The sequence below is a fragment of the Saccostrea cucullata genome, unplaced genomic scaffold, assembly GCF_032062105.1.
Source record: "Saccostrea cucullata isolate Sc308-1 unplaced genomic scaffold, CSIRO_AGI_Scuc_v1 ctg1087, whole genome shotgun sequence".
NCBI lineage: Eukaryota > Metazoa > Mollusca > Bivalvia > Ostreida > Ostreidae > Saccostrea > Saccostrea cuccullata.
This window is the reverse complement of record NW_026925623.1, coordinates 172,457-195,276: the sequence shown is the minus strand read 5'-3', so window position 1 is coordinate 195,276 and position 22,820 is coordinate 172,457. Positions and strand designations below refer to the sequence as shown.

The 22,820-nt window shown below is 31.7% G+C and overlaps 1 protein-coding gene across 1 annotated transcript in view; it reads right to left on the bottom strand.

The window, feature by feature from the left end:
• Positions 1 to 22,820, bottom strand: part of LOC134269378 (unconventional myosin-IXb-like) — a 39,648-nt gene that overhangs the window by 1,492 nt on the left and 15,336 nt on the right. The window contains exons 10-19 of the mRNA XM_062751573.1: positions 22,344 to 22,575; positions 21,921 to 22,088; positions 21,612 to 21,754; positions 21,370 to 21,420; positions 21,123 to 21,189; positions 20,706 to 20,761; positions 20,450 to 20,599; positions 19,985 to 20,114; positions 1,685 to 1,879; positions 167 to 286 (exon numbers count right to left, since the gene is read on the bottom strand). Coding sequence (XP_062607557.1) covers positions 167 to 286; positions 1,685 to 1,879; positions 19,985 to 20,114; positions 20,450 to 20,599; positions 20,706 to 20,761; positions 21,123 to 21,189; positions 21,370 to 21,420; positions 21,612 to 21,754; positions 21,921 to 22,088; positions 22,344 to 22,575 — 1,312 coding nt within the window. The remainder of the gene's footprint in view (positions 1 to 166; positions 287 to 1,684; positions 1,880 to 19,984; positions 20,115 to 20,449; positions 20,600 to 20,705; positions 20,762 to 21,122; positions 21,190 to 21,369; positions 21,421 to 21,611; positions 21,755 to 21,920; positions 22,089 to 22,343; positions 22,576 to 22,820) is intronic.

Sequence of the window (22,820 nt, the reverse complement as noted above, 5' to 3'; positions counted from 1 at the left end):
TATGAAGATTTTGTGTTGACATTAATATTAATATATTTGCGATAATTTTAGAGATATACCTGTAAGGTCAGTGTTCATATGAATGTATTTTAAAAATAAAAATAATTTTGTCAATGATCAAACTCTTTTGTAGGGCGAAAATTGGCATCGAATTTTGCTCATATACCTTTTGGCTGTCTTCACCATGTACATATTCAGAATTAGACAAAGACAAGCGACTACTTTCAGCTGTAATAGTGGAGTGTCCGAGCTTCTCTTTTGAATTTACTTCGTCTTCCCACTTCACCTGAAGAACAAGTAGACTGTAAAGTGCTATATTGAATATCTGCCTTTGGAAATACGGTAATATCTCTTTTGTTTATAAATAATTACAGACATTTCTATAATCTTTATAAAACTATGCAACTAAATCTTGACTTGCAAATCTAACTTTGTGTTAATTAGTTTCTATTCTTTGTTGTCAAAGAAAAGAAAAAAAAATAAATGAGAAAAAGAACAAGGTTCGCTTTATGCTTAAAATGACCTTGTATATATACCAATTATTGACCAACGCTTTATGTTCCATTTTAAACATCATGATAAAGAAGAGACTTAGTGCTTTCATTTCCTATTCTTTTTTTTTCTTCTTAAGGTCAAGATTTAGTAAATTACTTTAGACTAATATTTTGGTGCTAGATCCATTATGACGTCATAATCAATTTTAACTCTCCTTTTCCCGTTCTTTACGGATTTAGCAAACTTTTGTAGAGAATAGGGCATTTTCATGACATTAAATTTGAACTCATGTGAAAAATAAACCGGATATCTATATCAAATTTTATATTGATTTAAAGAAGAGGCCATGAACATACTAATTACCGTTTTCTGAGAGACTGTAGGCAATTTAGATACATTTATTTTGTCGAATATGAAAAAAAACTACCATATTCATGACTGGTTTTCTTAATTTTTCATTAAAAATGACAGTTTTAAATATGGTTTTCTATCTTGTTTACCTATAAATTATGTGCCGAAGCACCTTATTTTACCAAGCTAGAGTTATGAAGCCTCACTAAAGGAATTTATTTCTCAAATTTTATAAATCTGTAGGCACCTTTCATTTACTAGATCTTAGCCTTAGAGCCAGGGTCTTGGAAAACAAGCTTTATAGAATTGCAATGTTCTTGAATTTTAAGGAAATCAGGTATATTTGATAACATTCAAAGAAAAAATAATATGAGCACACGCTTTTGATTCAAAAATAAAACATGGTTTGTAATCCTCAGACACAGTTCTGTCATTTAATAGTTGCATATTTTAGGTCAGAATTTGCGCTCTATTTTAAATATCGAAAAATAGCTTTAAAATTATCCGTAGAATATCTCGGGATATGGGGACAAGCACGCTTTTTATGACATCATAATGCACTGACTAGCCAGATAATTTGATTATTTTTATAGCTATGCAGTCACCAAAGGCCTAAATCATGTTTGATGCATTTATCAATCAACAATAAGCAGTTTTGTTTTTTTCAAAAATTCACTGGGCCCAAAAAGGCCTAAGGTTAAGTTTTTTCTTTAATGTAATTTTCACATTAATCTTTATTTCACTACTTGTAAAAGTGGAGTGTTTCTTTCATATTGACATTACTATGTAAAGTATGTTTTAGGGAAACTGATAATGATATGAACTTATAGGTTAATACAGTTTCTCTTGTTTCTCTGTTTTTGTCTGAATTTTTCCCTGTCTTGTTTTTCTCCATCTCTCTCCTTAATCTTTCTTCTTCTTTGAATTTCTCCTCCTGTTTCCTTTTTTCCTCAATCAATTTTTTTTCCCGTCTATCTTGTTCCTTTTTCAAAAGCATCTCAATGAAGTTGCTCAGTTCTTCTTTCATAAACACCTATGATACGAATCTATGTTCAGTACATTTAAAATTAATTATGTCCATTTTCACTGTTCAATATATATATTTCTTTTATCTAATTTTAACCTTAATCAGTACTAAAACGTGAATATCCCCATTCTAACTATTATTTTTTTTAAGAATGCATTTTTATTTGTAATCTCAAAGATTATGCTTACTCAATTACAAGCAATTGCGAGTGTTTAGCCAACGATAAATGAGAAGTTGAAATTTTATACTTGTACACGCACGTGTACACTTGAACAATCCCTGAAACTTTCTACTTTAAATTCCAATTTTCTGTTCGCTCACTGTTCGTCCAGGGTGCTTTCACTGTTCGCTCTCTGTTCACAGTTTTGCGTTCACCGCTCACAAAACCTCCACCGTAAGCTCTTCGTTTCGTTTACTTTGCGTTTACCTTGCGTCCACCGTTCACTTATCGTTCAGTCTTCATTGTCATTCGGAACTCCGAAGTGAAAGGACTTATCTTTTTTATGGCAAGGACTTACAAGTAATTTTAATTAAATAACTCAGATATCGTGTTTTAAGAATAATTATTTCATTTCAAAACGCACATGTATCTACTATATTTATATTTCTATTATTATAACTTAGCTGTTACATTATCCATGAAATTTCTATAGAAAATAATACATTAAATACATGTACATGTACCTACATGTATGTAGAAGGAGTTTTAAATTTTGATTTTAAATAAGGGCAATGTACAAATACTTCAACTTTGCATATCATAGGCTTTTTAAACCCCCTCGTTACACGGAAGAAAATGCAGCTAAAACAATCCGTCTTTTCCTTAAACTTCAATATGCCAATAAAGGAATTGACGCGCTTAATATAAATAATATTCTTAATGACAAAAGGGTCCAGTCTTTTCTTCCACATTATTTCAAGTTAATGACTACACCTTGTATTTCCTACAAATATACATCGACCATTGCTTCAAAAGTTTTCAATTACAAAAACACTTTACATGGCATGGAAACCGACTATCTGAAAAATAATCCCCCTTCGTGTTCATCTTTTTCTTCGCCCCATAACTTTTTGTCCATGTGACGTATGTGTCATGTGACGTAAATATAGTTCGTAATGAGGACCTTAGAACACTTATTTTAAAAGGTCGTAAATATAGGGAACCCCGATCTTTCACCTGCGTCGGAATTTCATAAATATTATGGATTCTGTTGAAAATTACGCCAGACGATAGGCAAGATTTGAAAAGACTTTGCCACCTTGTCAGAATGGATTAAATCTATCAGATCCATGTTAAAGTCACGTATTAAAAGACTGAGGGGCAACATGAAAGCCATCTTTTCTTCTGTGTTCAATAAACCAGAAGTGAAAAAAGAATTGGATAGATTACACGATCAGTACGTATTGGTTCCTGCCGACAAAGCAGGTAACATCATTGTTTTCGTTTGTAAGGCTCATTATATAAATTGCATTCTAGAAGAACTTGGATTTCATTCTGCAAGTGGTAATCCTACTTATACTCATACTTCCCTTTCTAAGGAAGAAAGTCTTCAAAATCACCTGTCAGTTATGAATACTTTTAATATTTTACAGAGCCAAAATGAATTTGAACTACCTTATATATATATATTTGATTCCGAAACTTCATAAGAATCCTTACAAACAAAGATACATTGCAAGTTCCAGTAAATGTTCAACCAAGCCTCTTTCGTTACTCCTCACTAAGATATTAACAGTCATGAAGGAAAAACTTCAAGGGTACTGTGCAACTATATATTCAAGATGTGGTAGGAAACAGAGTGGATACTTAAAAATTCTAAAGAACTTTTGGACAATTTGAAATCAAAAGACTTTACAAAAATCAACAGCTTGAAAACTTACGACTTTTCAACTTTATACACACAATTCCCCACGACAAATTAAAATCCAGGCTTTTTGATATCATTGACAGCTGCTTCTTCAATAAAAATGGAACTCGTTAATTTACTTACCTCATCATTGGTCATTCACAAAATTATTTTGTTAAAACAGATTCTGATTGCACACACAAGTACTCTGCAATTGACATCAAGAAGATTTTTGAGTTTCTGAATGACAATATCTATGTGGTTTTTGAAGACAAGGTATTCCATAAATCTATTGGAAATCAATGGGTACAAATTGTGCTCCGTTATTAGCAGACTTATTCTTATATTCATATGAAACAGAATATATGCAAAGTCTTATGCGTGAAAAAAAGAAAACACTTGCTTTCAACTCGACATTTAGATATATCGAGGACGTATTGTCAATTAATAACGATAATTTCCATTCTTGCGTCGATATGATATATCCTGGTGAGCTTGAGATAAAAGATACCACAGAGTCCGACAATTCTGCTTCATAGTTGGATATTTTATTTGAAAAAGACACAAAGGGTAATCTAACAACCAAGCTATATGATAAACGTGTTGACTTTAACTTTTCTATCGTCAACTTCCCTTACTTAAGCAGCAATATACCTTCATCACCTGCATACGGAGTATATATATTTCAATTGATTCGATATGCAAGGGCATGCTCTACGTAGGAACTATTTCTTAAACGAGGTAAATTATTGACAAGCAAGTTGATGAAACAAGAATATCAGCAGTCTCGTTGAAAGTCATCATTTCGTAAGCTCTATGGTTGATACAATGACCTTGTCAGCAAATACAATTTATCATTGAGTCAAATTCTGACTCATTTTTTATACCAATTGTTAGTCTATAATTTATACACGGAATTGACGACGGATTTTTTTCACGTTATTTCATGATCATGACAACGAGCACACGGAGGTTGTGACCGATCGGCAGGGGCTGTTCACTCCTCCATGGCACCTGATCCCACCTCTGATATTTCGGAGGTCCGCGTTAGCTCTACTCTATTCTGTATATTGTTTAATGAACTTTGAGATTGAATACTGTTCATTACATGTATCTCCATATCCTTCTTAAAGGAAAGCATTATTTTGTTGTAATGTAAAAGACGAAAAATCGTTAATGGATGGACAATAGTCCAAGTCTTTTACAAGACAAAAATACACACACACAAATTATTTCTAACATATATGAAAAAAAAAATCACAAAAACAAATATATATTAGACCTACATGTAATTCTGCGACTTATAAACAGAACTGTAGATATTCAGTTAGTTATCTTTAGAGCTAAGTAAATTGATTGAGTGATTTTGAATTTAAGTATAGACCAACTGTTTAAAATGCAATATATTGTGTATTATACCATAGAATATTATCTTTGATTTTATTAATGACTAAGACTCCAATTTGTATTTCTTTAGAAAAAAAATTTGGTCCTAAACTGAGTTAAGCAAGTAACTTTTTGAATTCATTAACAAATTTTCATTACGTTAAAAAACCTAATACATTACAATGAGAGCATTTTTTTCATGCTATTTTGAATACTACGAAAACCCAAAAGGCTCATTTGAGATTTGAGTTTCGAAATACAGGTTTCGAAATTCGAGTTTCGAGATTCTAGATCAAAATTAACCAATTGCAATAAAAAAAAAACACGCTCAACTTTGATGATTCCCCTTTATTATGTTTTACTATCAAGAAATCGTTGAATATATTCATAACAAATGGGTCATTTGCTTAAATAATAATGCAAAAAAAATTATATATATGTACCGTTATATATTAAAACAAAATAAAAAGGAATTTTGGGTTACATTTTGAATATATATATATATATATATATATATATATATATATATATATATATATATATATATATATATATATATATATATATATATATATACATTCTGTTTTTCCTCATTAAACAAAACAATAGATACGTATATAGAATATTATATGGTCTTTTTTTTTTTAATTGCGGATTTAGTATACTGAAATTGTTTTAATAATAACATTGATGAGGGAGAAAATTATTATTTATTTGAAATAGTAATGAAGGTACATTTCTTTATATTGTGCCCCCCCCCCCCAAAAAAAAATTGCCGATATATAGAATACTATAGATATGATTACTACTATATCAATCTATATGCTTGTGCCCCCTCAAAAGAAAAAAAAAGAAACATCTGATGACTTTTTTTTGTTTTGTTATTGGTTGTCAAAAAAAAAATTGGTAGTTGAAGACTGAAAATGTATGGCTGTGCCCCCCCCCCCCCCCCCCAAAAAAAAAGAACGAAATGAGCGTTATGTTTTTATTAGTATATTTAAGTCTTTAACCATAACACTATGGACATAGACAAGAATATAAAACAATAACGCCACAGTGCTGCAGCTTAGCTAGACTCATCTGCTACTTGATATAAAATAAAATGAATTCAAGTCTGTATTAAATCAATGATTTTAATTAATTCAAGTTATCAAAGCTTTAAACCAAGATGTAAGTAATTGAAAACTAATTTTTTATGTATTTCCTCTATCTGGAAACCTACACAATATTTTTGTGCCCTAGAAAAACGAAATAACGTCGATGAGAATATCAACAACTTAATAAATAATGATTTTTACATAAATCTACATGAAAATGAAGATCAAGAATCGGATGATGTTAATCTTGAAGATGTTTAAATTTGTGTATTAATTGGTTATTTATCTTCCACGACCCAAGCGGTTTCCTTAAAAATAATATTCGAATATATATTTACTGTATCATGCATTGCAAGATTGACAATGAATGTTGATAACCACACATTTACCCCTACCCCTCCCATTTGGCAATTCCCGTTATACAGTACCCGCATCGTTATTCTTTACAGGATACACGATACGATAGGATATACACACGATACGATAGGATACAAGCACGATACGATATGATACACACAAGATACGATAGGATACATACACGATAGGACAGGATACACGCACGATAGGATAAACGCAAAACACGATAAACCCAAAACACGATAAACCTGACAAAACACGATAGTCCTGATAAACGATCTTCACGATAGGATAAAGGCAAAAGCTGAAAGGATTGTTTCAAAATGCGGAACGTTTTCTGACAAGACGAAAAGATTATTTTGTTTAGTTAATGCAACATTTTAATTTAAATAGTTGCAAAGTCTCAAATCTTAATAATAAAGTACATTTAATTATCATAATAAAAAATTGAGCTCACTGGTAATTTCACAAAAGTTTTTATTAATATCAATATTTTGGCAATGATTAAATGGATTATTATGAAATGGAGACTGAATTTTTTTCTACTCAAAGGTGTGGATTTACGATAATTTGAGTAAATGTTGAAATTCTCAACTTAAGGTTGAACTATGACTCCTTGCACAAAAATCCCTTGCATAATTGTGTGCCATTTCTGTACTATTATAAATCTATGAACCTCTATAAATAGATTTGTTACCTATGACAAAATATACATATGTACCTACTAAATTTATCTACAAGTATCAAATTATTTAACGGAAGAAATGTACGCAATAAATTAAATATTTGTATTTAATATCTAAGGCTTACAATCTGCGTTGTATGCAAAAATCGCAATTAAATATAAAAATATTAGGGAAAAATACATGTAGAGGACCGGCCGAAAGAAAGGTCCAAAGAAATCGACTTTAAAGAACAATATAGTTCGAGAAAACAAATTTCCAGTGTAAAAATCTAGATAATTCTTAATATGATGGCGCTATGCATTGATACATGTAAACTGTCAACAGAATATGAATCTGCTACAACTACAGATGTACATGTACATATGTACGTTTACGCTAAGTTCTACTAATGAACATGTAAACATTCATATATCAGCTACTTAACACCTCGTACTAATTAACTATCATTGAATGGCAAAATATTTTTTTAAAATATAAAACACAAAGATTTATTTAAAAAAAATAGATGGTTGAAATGTGACTTTTCCGACTAAATAGTTATAAGAATTTTAAGGTTCTTTAAAATACTTTATGTATAATAATAATGTAGTAAAATCTTCCAATGCATTTGAATCAGCCATGTTTAAAGCAATGTTTTTGTTGGTATTTGATGGATTTTTGAGGATCGGAGAAATAACATCTGCCAAGAAAGTGATTAATAATAATTTACTCCATATTAACCAGATTGTGATGGAACAAGACAACATTATTATCAAATCTATTACTTAAAAACATCCCATGTGTCCCATTATTAATATTATTATCATTAAAATATTTTTGAGGTAAATAATCAAATATTCATTATTGTATATTAAATCTTAATTAGGTTATGATTACATAACCATTTAATGTGATTTACATCAATTTATTATTTTATGTAATTAAAATTTGGGCTATTAATAAAGTTACAGTGGTGGCAGAGTGCAACATAACTTTTTTTTTTCTGTGTCATGCATGAATATGTACATGTATAAGAGGGCACAGGAGGTTAAGAATGGATAATTACATGAACGGAGGAAATACATACTAATTGAATATACATGGAAGTATGCTAAATTGGAATGTTGGGATTCAAACATTGTCAATTATGGATATAACAATCATTGCTATTAAACTTTGAGTGTACAGTTTCTAATTGAAATGAATTATTTAACCCTAAAAAAATAATTTAGACTTACCCGGTAATCTCATTTACGGCATATTCGAAGAGCAGGATGTTGAAAGTCCGTAACCAATTTAAATTTAGATGAACATGATCTAACCAGATAGCAATGAATAATATTGACATCTTAAATAAAGTTATCTACGTGTGGAATAAAATCGATTCATACTATAAATTGATTGGGTGCAATACATTAAATGGTCTTGCATAGTCACGACGGAATCACACTTCTTTTTTCATTAATATAGTAAAATACCGTAGAAAATATGAATTCCACCAAATTTTCATAGCTTAGAACGTTAGAATTATTTTATTCTTTTCTACCATCAAAGAAATTGTTTTCTAGAATTAATTTTGTCTGTAACCAGATGAAAACCCGATGATCCGAAAGTTCATGTACAAAGTGCAGTATTATTTACACAAACATTATGGAAACATCGTACAAATAAAATAAATCAGCGGGCTGAGTTAAGGGACTTTGTTTCATTAAATTGATTTATTAGATTTGTTTATTAAAATTCAAGCAAGGAAATGATTTTTTTATTAATAATTTGTACAATTTATATTTATTTGATTTAGAAAAAAATCTTTTATGAGTGTAAATGTAGTGCACACAAGGTATGAACAGAATCCCGAAAATAGATACTGTTTGACACAAGGTAAGAGAGCAGTTCAGGTATTTTGAGGGGCCGAGCTGTCATTTAGTGGGATAGGGGAGAAGGGGGGGATGTTGATGGCACAGGAAGGCATTATTTTTTTTTAGATTATTTTTAGATTAACTAATGCCAGATAGAATTATTGAAAAACTTTTCTTTTATGGTAACTGCCATGGTGTGATAAATCGGGTAGAGCATTTTCATGCATTGCATTTTATAATTTTAATCTTTTTTTTTTTTAATTTAAACATATACGTATTAAGGATTCAACTAATTAGATAGTGATAAAAATAAATTTTAAAAAATGATTCTATACTGATAAAATCAGTGTCAAAGTTATCTTGATTAATGTCTTAAATGCTTCGTTATTATTGTTTTTTTTTTTTAAATCAAATTTAAATAATAGTGCATACATGCAGATCAGAGGCGAAAACACATTCCTAATAGTATCAGACGATTGATCGGGAAAAAAATTAATATTGTATTTTAAAAAAAAGATACATATCAATCCCCTGCTATTTATTAGTAAAATTTCTCAGCTTCGGAGGGAGGGGTACGACTACACCGTGGCTTACCTCAGGGAATCAATTATTTCATTTTCCAAATAATTTTGAATCTCTCCTTGACTATAATATGATTATTTTCTTTATTTGATTTATTATTAACTATTTAACTTATTAATCATAATATTTATATATTTATTCTTTTCCTTCCACGCTTTAAGATGAAAACACATGGGATAAAACTTTCTTTTCTCTTTCTTGGTTAAAATAATTTTATTTTAGTTAACAAAACGAAAAAGAAACTCGGAATACCTCAGAGGTTTCTTCCTATAGTAAAGAAAAAAGCGAGGGTTTCCGAATATACATGATAAACGCAAAACACGATACACGATAGAACCTTATAAAAGATCTACACGATAAACGCAAAACAAGATAAACACAAAACACTATAAACGGAAAACGCGATACGATAGGATACACACACGATAGGGCACGTTAGATTTGTAAAGAATAACGATGCGGGTACTGAATTTTTCAAATATGATATACTATAGAAAACAGTAACTTTATGCTTATGTCTATCAAAAATAACGTTCAATAACCACGATAACCCCTATTGTTCGGGGTTGGGGTGTGGATAAGGAGATTAAGAATGATCTTTTTTTAATTTATTATTCCAAATGGGTCATTATCTTTATCAAGTATGCGTATTTTAGCCATCCACATTTAAGGAGCTGTCTTTTGGTTTCATAAACTTGGTCACTGGAAACTTCCGATGCGTGAAAATCTGGGGGATGGGGGGATGGGGGGGGGCGTCGAACTTCATTTCGTTCCTAAATTCTTTTTATACACTACTACGTATACTTCTTTCACCACTGCACCTCTGCACCAAAACATGGGGGGGGGGCTTGTCAACAGACCTTTCGTTGGATATTTTCAATTGTAAATATATTTTGTTTGGAAAAAAGGGGATGCAATTAGTGTTAATCTGTTTTTACTATAATGTCAACAACCCTGTATCCAAAGTACATAATATAAAATAATATATTCTTTATATAAATTTGACATTTAAAAGCTATTATAATTTAATTAACCATATCTTGCAGACCAAAATCAAATATTACTTTAAATTTAGTTTTGACAATATATAACACTTTTTCTTGCGTTGCAATTATATCAAATGACCTACTCAGTATTAAAATACTAAACGATTTCTTAATAGTAAAAATTAATAAAGGGGGTAATTGAACCTCAAACCGCCTTTTGATTAGTTAGTTTCGAATTGCAAATTTCGAATCTCGTATTTCGAATCTCGAGTGAGCCTTCTGGGTTTACGTAGAATACAGAGTACAAATTTTTGAGTCACTCAATAAATGACTTAATAAAATCAGTGGGCAATGGTATATTGAGAGAAATAAAAAGGAGCCGCCAAATTTACCTATAATTTACAATATTTCCAAATCAAACTGATCTAGACCAGAATAATTACACAAATAAGGAAATTTTTAAAGAAAAAAAGCTGGCTTAATTAATGTGAAAATTGTTAGAATTGGCCAACATAGTCACACGTTTTAACTCCATGATTGAATGTGAATATGTGATTGTTTCAATCACTAAATTTAACAAAAAACAAGAGGCGCAGGGGCCACATCGCTCACCTGAGCAACTGACTAAGAAAAAGCACACATCAGATCAGAACTGAAAGTTTACCAAGGGGGAGGGGGCTTGAATTTTAATCCCCGGGGGTCATGATTTGAAGAAACTTCAATCTACACTACCTGAGGATGATTCCCTATAAATATTACTAAGTATGGCTTTGAAGTACTTGAAAATAAGATTTTAAAAGTTTTCCCTAGATATTCCTATGTAAAATTTTTTTCGGCCATTATGGCCCCACACTACCGCCGGGGGTCATGATTTCAACAAACTTGAATCTACACTACCTAGGGATGATTCTACAGAAGTTTCATCTTGCCTGTCTCAATGGTTCTTGAGAAGAAGATTTTTCCTATATATTCCTATGTAAAACATTGATCGGCCATTTTGGCCCCACCCAACTCCTGGGGGTCATGATTTGAACAAAACTGAGTCTACACTAACCTAAGGATTATTCCACATGAGTTCATCTTTCCTGGTCCAGTGGTTCTTGAGAAGACGATTTTTCCTACAAATTGCTCTGTAAAACTTTGATCGGCCATTTTGTCCCCACCCTAACCCCAGGGGTCATGATATGAACAAACTTGAATCTACACTACCTGAGGATGATTCCATATGAGTTTCATCTTTCCTGGCCCAGTGGTTCTTGAGAAGAAGATTTTTAAAGATTTTTCCTATGTATTGCTATGTAAAATTTTGATCGGCCGTTTTGGCCCCACCCTACCCCCCAGGGGTCATGATTTGAACATACTTGAATCTACACTACCTGAGGATAATTCTATATGAGTTACATCTTTTATGGCCCAGTGGTTCTTGAGAAGAAGATTTTTAAAGATTTTTCCTATGTATTCCTATGTAAAACTTTGATCGGCCATTTTGGCCCCACCCTACCCACAGGGATCATGATTTGAACAAACTTGAATCTACACTACCTGAGGATGATTCCACATGAGTTTCATCTTTCCGGGACCAGTGGTTCTTGAGAAGAAGATTTAATAAAGATGCCATTATTTTTTCTATAATTGAATCCCCTTTACCCTAGGATACTTTGTAGCCAGTTTGGTTGAAATTGGCCCCGTGGTTCTTGAGAAGAAGATGAAAATGTTAAAAGTTTACGACGACAACGACGACAATGACAACGACGACAGACAAAGAACAAATTTTGATCTGAAAAGCTCACATGAGCCTTTGGCTCAGGTGAGCTAAAAATAAATTAATAAAAATACATTACACAAAAATATCCCTTACGAAATCTTCCGATTTAGTTCTAAATTGAAATGGGGAGTTCAACAGTAATTTTCCTCAATAAATATTTCCATTTTTTTTAAATAAAATATTTTTATTTGAACCACGGAGCGTTTATTCTGATTTGACTGCAAACATAAATATAATTAAGTTTTATTCAATTATTTTTTTTTACAAAAATCAGGAAATAAACATTTGATTAAATGTTGCGTAAATCTAAAATATTCATTTTTCCTGGATAATCTGAAGAAAATGAAATATCCTCATATTCCAATTTTATAAGAAATGTTTCATATAAGCACTTAGTAAATTCTTTTTACGCATGGCCTAGTTAGACAGTTAAAAAATTAGTTCTCAGACATGTATCAAATTACTTATCAAAACGGACTTCTAGCTAAGACACCTCACGTGAATAAAATACATTTTATATTAAATTATATGATTATTTAACATTTAGGATAATGCACTCTGGAGAGTAACTGAACAGAAAAAGAGAAATTGTTTATTTTTAACCGTTTTATTTCCGCAAACTGTTGTGGAAAACTTGTAACTATTTCATTGTGAAGCAATATAAGTCAGGTACATGTATATGACGTCGCTGATACATCAACGTAGATAATGCTGCCAATTCTAAGCTAAATATAACGTTTGGAGGCGAAACTGAATTCTATTTTGAAAATAAAGAATTACTTTTTGTTTAATAATTTTTCTTTTGTGTATATATTCAAAATATTTCAATAGAATCCTGATAGTAAGGTGGTTAGCAGATTTACAGATGCCTCGGGAGATAACTCTTACATTGCAGAATTTCATAAACGTCTCTATATCTTGCCAGAAAACTACTATCAAAAGTATTTTGCCAAGGGATTTTTTGTGAAACTGAAAAACGAAATATTTCCAGATTTATTTCAGCATGAATTATAGTCCAGTTAAAAGTATTGGAAATTATAGCTCTTTGTTTTCATCGAAATTCAATAGTTTATACAAGGGACTTCAAAAACACGAAACAAAAGTCAGAATATTTTACTAAGTAAGGAATTTTCTAACTATTCTTCGATTACATTACTCCCTTTGAATTATATTGATATTATTTTCAATAAATTATCAAATATTCGTCACATTCAATGTGTCGCCTATTAATACAATACTGCCTGGTTTTTCAGCGGACTGCCTCTTAAAACATACCTATGTATAAAAAAAAAATCATTTTTTTTATCATTTGTCTATTTATCTTTTTTATACATATATTTTAGCACCTGAAATAAGAATTATAAAATAAAAGAATAATTTCAATGCAAGGAAAAGATCAGAGCATTCCGAATAAATTGTTCATTTTGCGTTCGCTGATCGTTATCTGTTCACTTTGCGCTCAATCGCGCTCCTTTCGCGTGCGTTCAGAAAAAATGTTTTTATCATTTATTTACGCAGGGGGAATAAGGAAGCATACAAAATATTTTACCTCGGCTAAATCGGTTCTGCATTATGACGTCATAGTAGGCAAGATGACGTCAATTTTAGAAATCAGGTTTTCGTGATATTGGTATTTAGCGCTGTAATTCAACTCAAGAAAATTATTAGAAACGTGTAAACATTAACAAAAATAAAATGTTTTTATTTTGTTATGCTGTAACAGTCATTATGATTGAAATCGACCACCAATGACGTCAGATGTGTACATCGAGTAACTTGGAAATTGATCATGTCATGTAAAGAGAAATTGGCTGAGATGGCATGTTCAAAGATACGTAAAGTGGAGGTTAAAAGGAAATATCGGAAATATTGTGTTAAATTCATATTGAGTTCAATTGATTAAACAGGTATGCTAATTTATTTTCATCGATTATATTCTCTTTCGAAGACAGTCAGCTATATTACGTATCCCGGTCGGCCTATTGTCCGTCATTCTTGACCGAAAAATGCAACAGAACAACAATAAGCTGGGGATTTTAAAACATACGATTTGTAAAGATTAAAAGTTTGTGTTTCGACAAACTTGGAAAATGCTGCTAGAATCCCGAGTTAAGCATGGTTGTACGAAAAATCTCGATTCATATGTATAAAATTCAAAACAAAGGGTAAGGTTTCGTGCGAATGTGTGGAATAAATATTTTACGGACAAGATAGTTGGATTCTAGCAGCACTTTTTAGACAAAATAGATGTTTTTCAGCCATATTACATACTCAAAGAAATTATCAAACTCCGGGGTATTGTTGTTCTGTAAGCCTTTTTATTAAGGAACATTTTGCTATTAATAGAAGTCACATGATGCCGTGGCGGTGATGCACGTCTTTGCGTTAGACACGCTTTTATCTGTATGCAATAGTAAATAACAGTTTAAATTTATCAGTGGTTTTGGTAAATTATTAAATTAAATTTTCTTCAAAAAGTCTAAATTTCCCGAGAAATTACTTATATGCTTCCTTAACATAACCGCGTATCTATCTACTGTGCACCTGAAATTAGAATTAAAGAATTATTTCAATGTAAGGAAAAGATCGGAGGCATTCCGAATAAATTGTTCATCTTGCGTTCACCGTTCGTTGACTGTTCACTTTGCGCTTGCATTTGCGCTCTGTTCGCGCTCTGCGTTCACCGTTCACACATCACACATCGTTCACCTAGTTGCGTTCAGCTTCGCACATAGTTCACTTACCTTTCGCTCTGCGTTTGTTCAGCGTTCGTTTACCGTTCGTTCACTGTTCAGGTGGGAAAGTAGAACGTTTCAGGAACTGTATATATTTGTACGTACCGATTTTTGTTATTTGTCTGTTCAGGTTTTAAAGACGTGTAACAAGTACGTGTACACTGCGATCGGTGTCTCTCTTTCAACAATAGAGAACGTGTACAGTCCCTGAAAGGTTCTACTTTCCCATTTTACCTTCGCTCACCATTCGTTCAGCATACGTTCACTGTCTGCTTTCCGTTCACACTTTCGCGTTCACCATTCACCTTGCGCTCGTTTTCACCGTTCACAAAGTGTTTACCGTTCGCTCTTCGTTTCGTTCACTTTCCGTTCACCTTGATTTCGTCGTTAAATTATCATTCAGTCTTTATAGGTAAAAGACTGAATATTTTGAATCTGAATGCAAAAAAGGAAATATAATTTTACATTCTAATGCTTTTTGTGTTTCAAAATTCAGGAAAATAAAGAAGGAATTAGTAATAAAAAGCCATTAAATGGTCGGTATTTAACTTCATTTAAAAAAAATAGGTGGAAAGATTGTGAATTTTCTTTCATTTTACTTCAAACTTTTTGAAAGTTCAAATGTGTCCAAGAAGGATTTTGATCTATCTGCTATAAATTAACAGTTGCTTGGATTAGCTTACTTCTGATATTAGGAATTTTATGTACACATTGACTCTATACATCTAGCATATAATCTTCCTCCACTACGTTAGCAGCGGCAATAATAAAGTTTCTCCAATGCTGCTCCAATTAAACAATCAAAATTAAATTTAACTGCTGTTATCAGTAGTGAGTGTTATAAGATGCAGTTTTTTTCTTTTTATGTGAGAGGTACAGTTTTATATACGGTAATTAAAATTCTGACCATACGTTACCTTTAATGGGTATATATCGTTATTCCTAGGAAAAGGTAGTAAAATTTATTTTATTTTCTTATTTACTGCAGTATTTATTTATTCATCTATTAACTGGTTATTCATATTTAACATCTGATAATACAATACAATATAATAGAATAGTTTAAATGCAAGGAAAAGTTTAGATAAATTCCGAATAAATAATTCACCATTCGTTCACTGTTAACTTTGCGCTCGCATTTGCGCTCTGTTCGCGTTATGCATTAACTCGCCGTTCACCGTTCATTTACCAAGTTGCGTACAGCGTTCGCACATTATGCACTCACGGTTCGCTCTGCGTTCGTTCAGCGTTCGTTCCCATTTTTCCAGCGTTATTTCGACATTTAAGTAGAACGTTTCAGGGACTGTACCTAGGGAAATCCTCTAATTTACTGCTATTTACGTCAGTTTTGCATACCGCGTTATTCTACAAGCAGTACACAATGTGTACATCCATAAGTAAACTAAGGTAAGAACCTGTAGCTTCTTAATCTCAAATTATAAAATATATGTTTTTTAGGGGATTTTTGCTATGAAGTTGAGAATTTATTGTGTACAATATATATTTTTTTCGTATTAAAGTCATAGAACTATTTGTTACAAAAGACTGTAAAGTGACATGTTGAAATGACGTTCTGGAACACGTGAAATTTGTTTAACCGAACACGATGATAGTCACCCTTATTTGTAAAAATACTTCAAGGATACAAGTTGATTTACACGGTCAAATGCTTAACCCTCTCTTTTTTAAGTTTTGTTACGTCAGTTTAATTTTAGATAACAAACAAATCATTGTTAAAATAAGTGATAATGAAAATTAATATCCTTTTAAATGTACAACAACCAAAGTTTCACAGATAAATTGAATAATTTTATTATAAAGATTACACGTTTTTACTTACATGAAAATGTAATTATACAATTTTTAAAAATCTTGTAGAAAACATGTCATCGCTTAAATTAATAATGTAATATGCAAGGAATTTAGGGAATTCCAAAATTCAACGTACCGGCCGTACACGTACACGTATGAAATCTCAACCTATTTTGCAGATATATTTTATATATTGTATATGCCTGTAAAGATATCGTAATCTAACAACAGTATATAAAGATCATGTATGTGATACCTACGCCGCTATTGGATTTCAAAATGAATTTAAAAGAATTAATTTGGTTGAGGAGAGGGGCAAAACTTTTGATTATATATTATTTTTGTAATGTATTGTCCTGTCGGTTGCATGTCTAAGAATACATTTACACTATATAGCCTCCTGCGTTGAGAGAGGGCAAACAAAACGTTTAATATGACCTTAGAAATTGAATTTTAAGGGAATTTTTCTTAAATATCCAAAAATAAGCGATTTTTTTTTTTCAAAAAGAAAAGATAGATATCTGTTTTTTTTTGAATGATTTTGAATATATAATCAACTGTCAGATATAGCTCTCTGTATAAATGTTTACAAATATTTGTACATAATTCTTAAAATTAGCACCTTATCTTATACAAGAGGCCCACGGGCCTTATAGGTCACCTGAGTATTGTGCAACAACTTTCAAATTATTAAATTTGGTTCCTGTTTTAAACCAGAGGCCATGAAATTCGCAATTCACAATTGAATTTTGAAAGAGGCACCATTGCTTATCATAATTATAGACTTAGCATGCTTACTCTATTTACTTTATACCAAAAGGTAGATCAGAGTAACAAAGAGAAAATGCACTTCCGCTTTATAACTAGTTGTGCACATCATCCCAAAGGAACCCCTGACCTTGGGGCCACATATTTCAAAATTTTGCAAATTTTATCATAAAATGGTTGATTAAAACCTAAGAGCAGATTTCAAAGCATTAATTTTATTTTCAGACTCTGTACCCCCCCCCCCCCAACCCAGGAGGGGGGGGGCATAAAAAAATAACCATTTTGCTAGATGCACCTTTCTTCATCATAAATATATATTCTTAGATCATTGGCATAAAACCCAGGAGCAAAGAAGAAGGTTTTCAAAGAATTAATGTATTTTCACTATATAATCAATAGAGCCCCGCCCTAACACCACAACCCCTGACCCTGGGGCCACAAAATTCACAATTTTAGAAGAGGCACTCTTGCTTATCATAACTATATACTTAGTTATTTTATTTAATACCCAGGTGCAGAGAAGAAGATTTTCAAAGAAATCATGCATTTTCACTATATGATTAATAGAGCCCCGCCCTAACACCACAACCCCTGACCCTGGGGCCACAAAATTCATAATTTTGGAAGAGGCACTCTTGCTCATCATACCTATGTACTTAGTTAGTTTATTTAATACCAAGAATCAGAGGAGAAGATTTTCAAAGAATTAATGCATTTTCACTATATGATCAATAGTGCCCCACCCTAACACCAGAAACCCTGGCCCTGGGGCCACAAAATTCACAATTTTGGAAGAGGCACTCTTGCTCATCATACCTTTGTACTTAGTTAGTTTATTTAATACCAAGAATCAGAGGAGAAGATTTTCAAAGAATTAATACATTTTCACTATATAACCAATAGTGCCCCACCCTAACACCAGAACCCCCGACCCTGGGGCCACAAAATTCACAATTTTGGAAGAGGCACTCTTGCTCATCATAACTGTGTACTTAGTTAGTTTACTTAATACGTAGGAGCAGAGAAAAAGATTTTCAAAGAAATCATGCATTTTCAATATATAATACATATAGCCCCGCCCTAACACCAGAACCCCTGACCCTGGGGCCACAAAATTCACAATTTTGGAAGAGGCACTCTTGCTCATCATAACTGTGTACTTAGTTAGTTTACTTAATACCCAGAAGCAGAGAAGAAGATTTTCAAAGAAATCATGCATTTTCACTATATAATCTATATAGCCCCGCCCTAACAACAGAACCCCTGACCATGGGGCCACAAAATTCACAATTTTGGAAGAGGCACTCTTGCTCATCATAACTATGTACTTAGTTAGTTTATTTAATACCCAGAATCAGAGGAGAAGATTTTCAAAGAATAAATGCATTTTCACTATATAACCAATAGTGCCCCACCCTAACACCAGAACCCCTGACCCTGGGGCCATAAAATTCACAATTTTGGAAGAGGCACTCTTGCTCATCATAACTATGTACTTAGTTAGTTTAGTTAATACCCAGGAGCAGAGAAGAAGATTTTCAAAGAAATCATGCATTTTCACCATATAATCTATATAGCCCCACCCTAGCACTAGAACCCCTGACCCTGGGGCCGTGAATTTCACAATTTTGGTAGAGGACTCAATGCTCATTACATTCATGCCAACAGTTTGCCTGCTTGATGTCCAGGAGTAAAGAAGAAGATTTTTAAAGATTGCAATAATTTTAGTGGTTTTGGCCCCACCCCTCAGGCCCCAGGGGGGCGGGGACCATAAAATTCACAAATTTTGTTCCCCTTCACCCATAGATGCTGTATACCAAATTTAGTTGAAATTGGTTCAGTGGTTTCAGAGAAGAAGCTGAAAATGTTAAAATGTTAACACACGACGCACGACACACGACGACGGACGAAAACGGATAGCAATAGGTCACCTGAGTTACTCAGGTGACCTAAAAATCGATTGACTTATTATGGCAATCATTACATATATTTAAGGCTATAGGACCCTAAATCTATCTGAAATATTACTGACTTCTGAAAAAAAATATATAAAGAGAAAGCTTGTGTAATTCTTCCTGTTCTTCACTTTTAAGAACCTTTTTTTTTTATTCTGATGAGATTCAGAACATTTTTTAAACTGGAAAAACCTACTTACAAGGAATTGTTGAAGATGTACTTCAAAATTGAAATAAAACTTTTTTCAAGGATATTCCATGCATGCATTTGTTCAAGAAAATGAAATTAGTTTTTACCGTGTACTTTCCGACTTTAAAGCACCCATTCAATTTCAAATCAGGTCGAGAGTTGAGTAAAGTATTTATAATAGTTTTCACACAATCTCCCGTTTCATTTGTGTGTTCTATAGGCAGAATCATCTGGTACCTAAAATATATAAATTAAAAATAGAAATCAATAAAGTAAATTAAATTGTCACGCACGTTGCATTAATGTTTAAAAATATTTCTATAACAATATTTTACACACTTTTGCCATTTATTAAATAATGCTTTTATCGAAAAACAAATATTTTAAACGCATTTAGAATAAAATATTTTATTCACTTTTCCAGTGTTAATTGGCACTTCGTTATTACATTTAAAGATAGATTTGAAAAAAGTACTTGTTAAACGTAAAAACAACAATATTTTTTGTTTTTCATGTTCACAATGACTTCAGCAAAATCTTCATAACACTAGGTATCTTAAAAAAATCACAACCTTTCAAAGAAGTTTGCGAATTTTATCCGGACAGGAAATCCATTACTTCTTATTTTTGAGAGCTCAGATATGCCATTGTATCTCAACTGCTTCATGACAAATGGGACGACAAAAGAGTCCTGTCGGAGTTCTTCGTTTGGTTTAATACATCTGAAATGTTGATTTCAGGCAATAATATGTCAGTGGTTCATTAACAAACGACAATAATAAGTGACAAATATTTCAAATATTTATCTCATACAGAAAATTTATTTACCTGACAAAATGTGGTGTTGCCTCATTCAAATTTCTTTTTAATACCTTTATCGATTCCTAGATTTAATGCAAAACACATTTTGCATGTCACAAAAATAAAATATAAATACCCCGGTATTTTCATATTAGTATTCGTAAGACGGTAGCTATCTTTCCAGTTCTTTTAGTAAAAAAGAAATATTCATATCAAACAGAGACTGAACCAAATCCAGTCAATGCTTAAAAAATATATAATATTTATTTAAACATATAAAAAAAGGTATATTCCAGGAATACTAAAAGAAATACTACTATAATTTTTTTTTATCAATCCCTTTTAAAATAAAACATTTGGAAAATTGTTATTTGAATTATTTCGAAGGTTAAAAGTCATTGAAACAAGAATCAGATAGAATGCTGTGTAAGATTTTCAGGATACCCTGTAGAAAGAAACGACTGTATTGTGTTTTTTTCGTCCATGAATTCCCTTTTTGCCGATATGGTCTCTGTAAGTAATTAAATACTATATGTAATTTTATTAAGTAATTAATTAAACACTTATGTACTTCTATGTGCTCGTATTAATTGAATGTTTTAATATGAATTTTACTTTTCATTCAATGTTTCACATTTAAATACAATGAATATGACTAATTCCATCAGATTTTGATATATTATGTACTCACTGTTTTTCAGTCAACATTTCTTTGCTGGAGAATTGTTCCATTGCTAATGTGCTAAAAATCAATTAGAATGTTAAATTTCTAGTCTGTTCTTAATTAAACACTATTCTGAAAAGCAAACTATCAATGTTGACAAGTTAAGGATTATATAATTAAATGTTGTCATTAAAAGCTTCATGTAGATAAATATATTAAAATTATATACTTAACAAAATCTTTTCTTGTTTTCCAGCACGTAAACTTACACAGAGAATGTGCCAGTAATTGATTTGTCGGCGGAAAACAAGGAACGTATCACTTTTTCACTGCTTTTCTTCATGACATCTTCTAGTCCTTCCGTCAGCTTATCTCGATTTTTTTCAAGAATGTTATCACAGTTATACCAAATCTATAAGAAATTTATGTTTAAGGGGATATCGATGTGCAAATTAAAAAAAATGTCCTTTTTTGATAATGAAATTTTGTATTTGAAATATGTATTGCAAAAGAAAATATATCACAGGTATGTTTCAGTAAATAGGATGATTATATTTCTTTTGGCCTTTATCGCTTACCTCGCCTGCAAAGTGTTGAATACTAAATTTAGTCTCTTTGCCTCTGGTAAATTTCAGTTTATGATGCTTGTCTATGTCCCTAGCATTTGATTGCAATTTTTCCAGAAATTCTCTATCATCATTCCCAAGCTTTGTAATATCATCAAGTGCTGACCACAGTCCCTTTGTCTATTGAATATCATTGGATAATATATTTGAAGATTTGATACATTGCCTAAAATATTTTTTTACAGACTTGAATGTTTACTGTAAGATGATTGAATAGTAGAAATCTGCCATTTAAGTTAGCTTTCATGACCTTTTAGTGGTAATTCATTTGATTGAATAGTGCAATCTTATCCACTGAAATATTATATGATGTTATATTAGTTCAAATGGATTGTATCTATATCGTTTAAAGTTAAAGAATATGAAATAACTTGCCTTCATTTCAAAAATATCAACCACACATGAATCTCCTTTACTTATGTCTCCAATGTCTAGATAAATTCCTTCTGATTGATAAATTCGCCTTTCTTCCTCAATGAGGATTCGGTTCATGGAAACCTGCAGTTGCTCGTTTACAAAGTTTATACACAGTTGTTCAAATTTGTTATCCTGAAGCTTCTCAAATCCTGGAATATCCAAAATTCCGATGTTTTTCTTCCCAACATTCCTGTGACATCAATGTAAATTTACATATTGCACTGGGAGACAGATTTTGTGTCGGGCTAGAGAGTGTGTTGGATTTTATAATGTTAAGAACGTACTATTAAATAACAACAAAAATGATATTAAAATGTTCGAAGTTTAAAAATTAGACAGATCTCACAGTTGTCGGATGAGGCATTTTTCACTATTCATGTTTTGTTAAGTCGATAGTTAAGATTTCTTTTATTTAAACGAGATTTAATTTGAGAA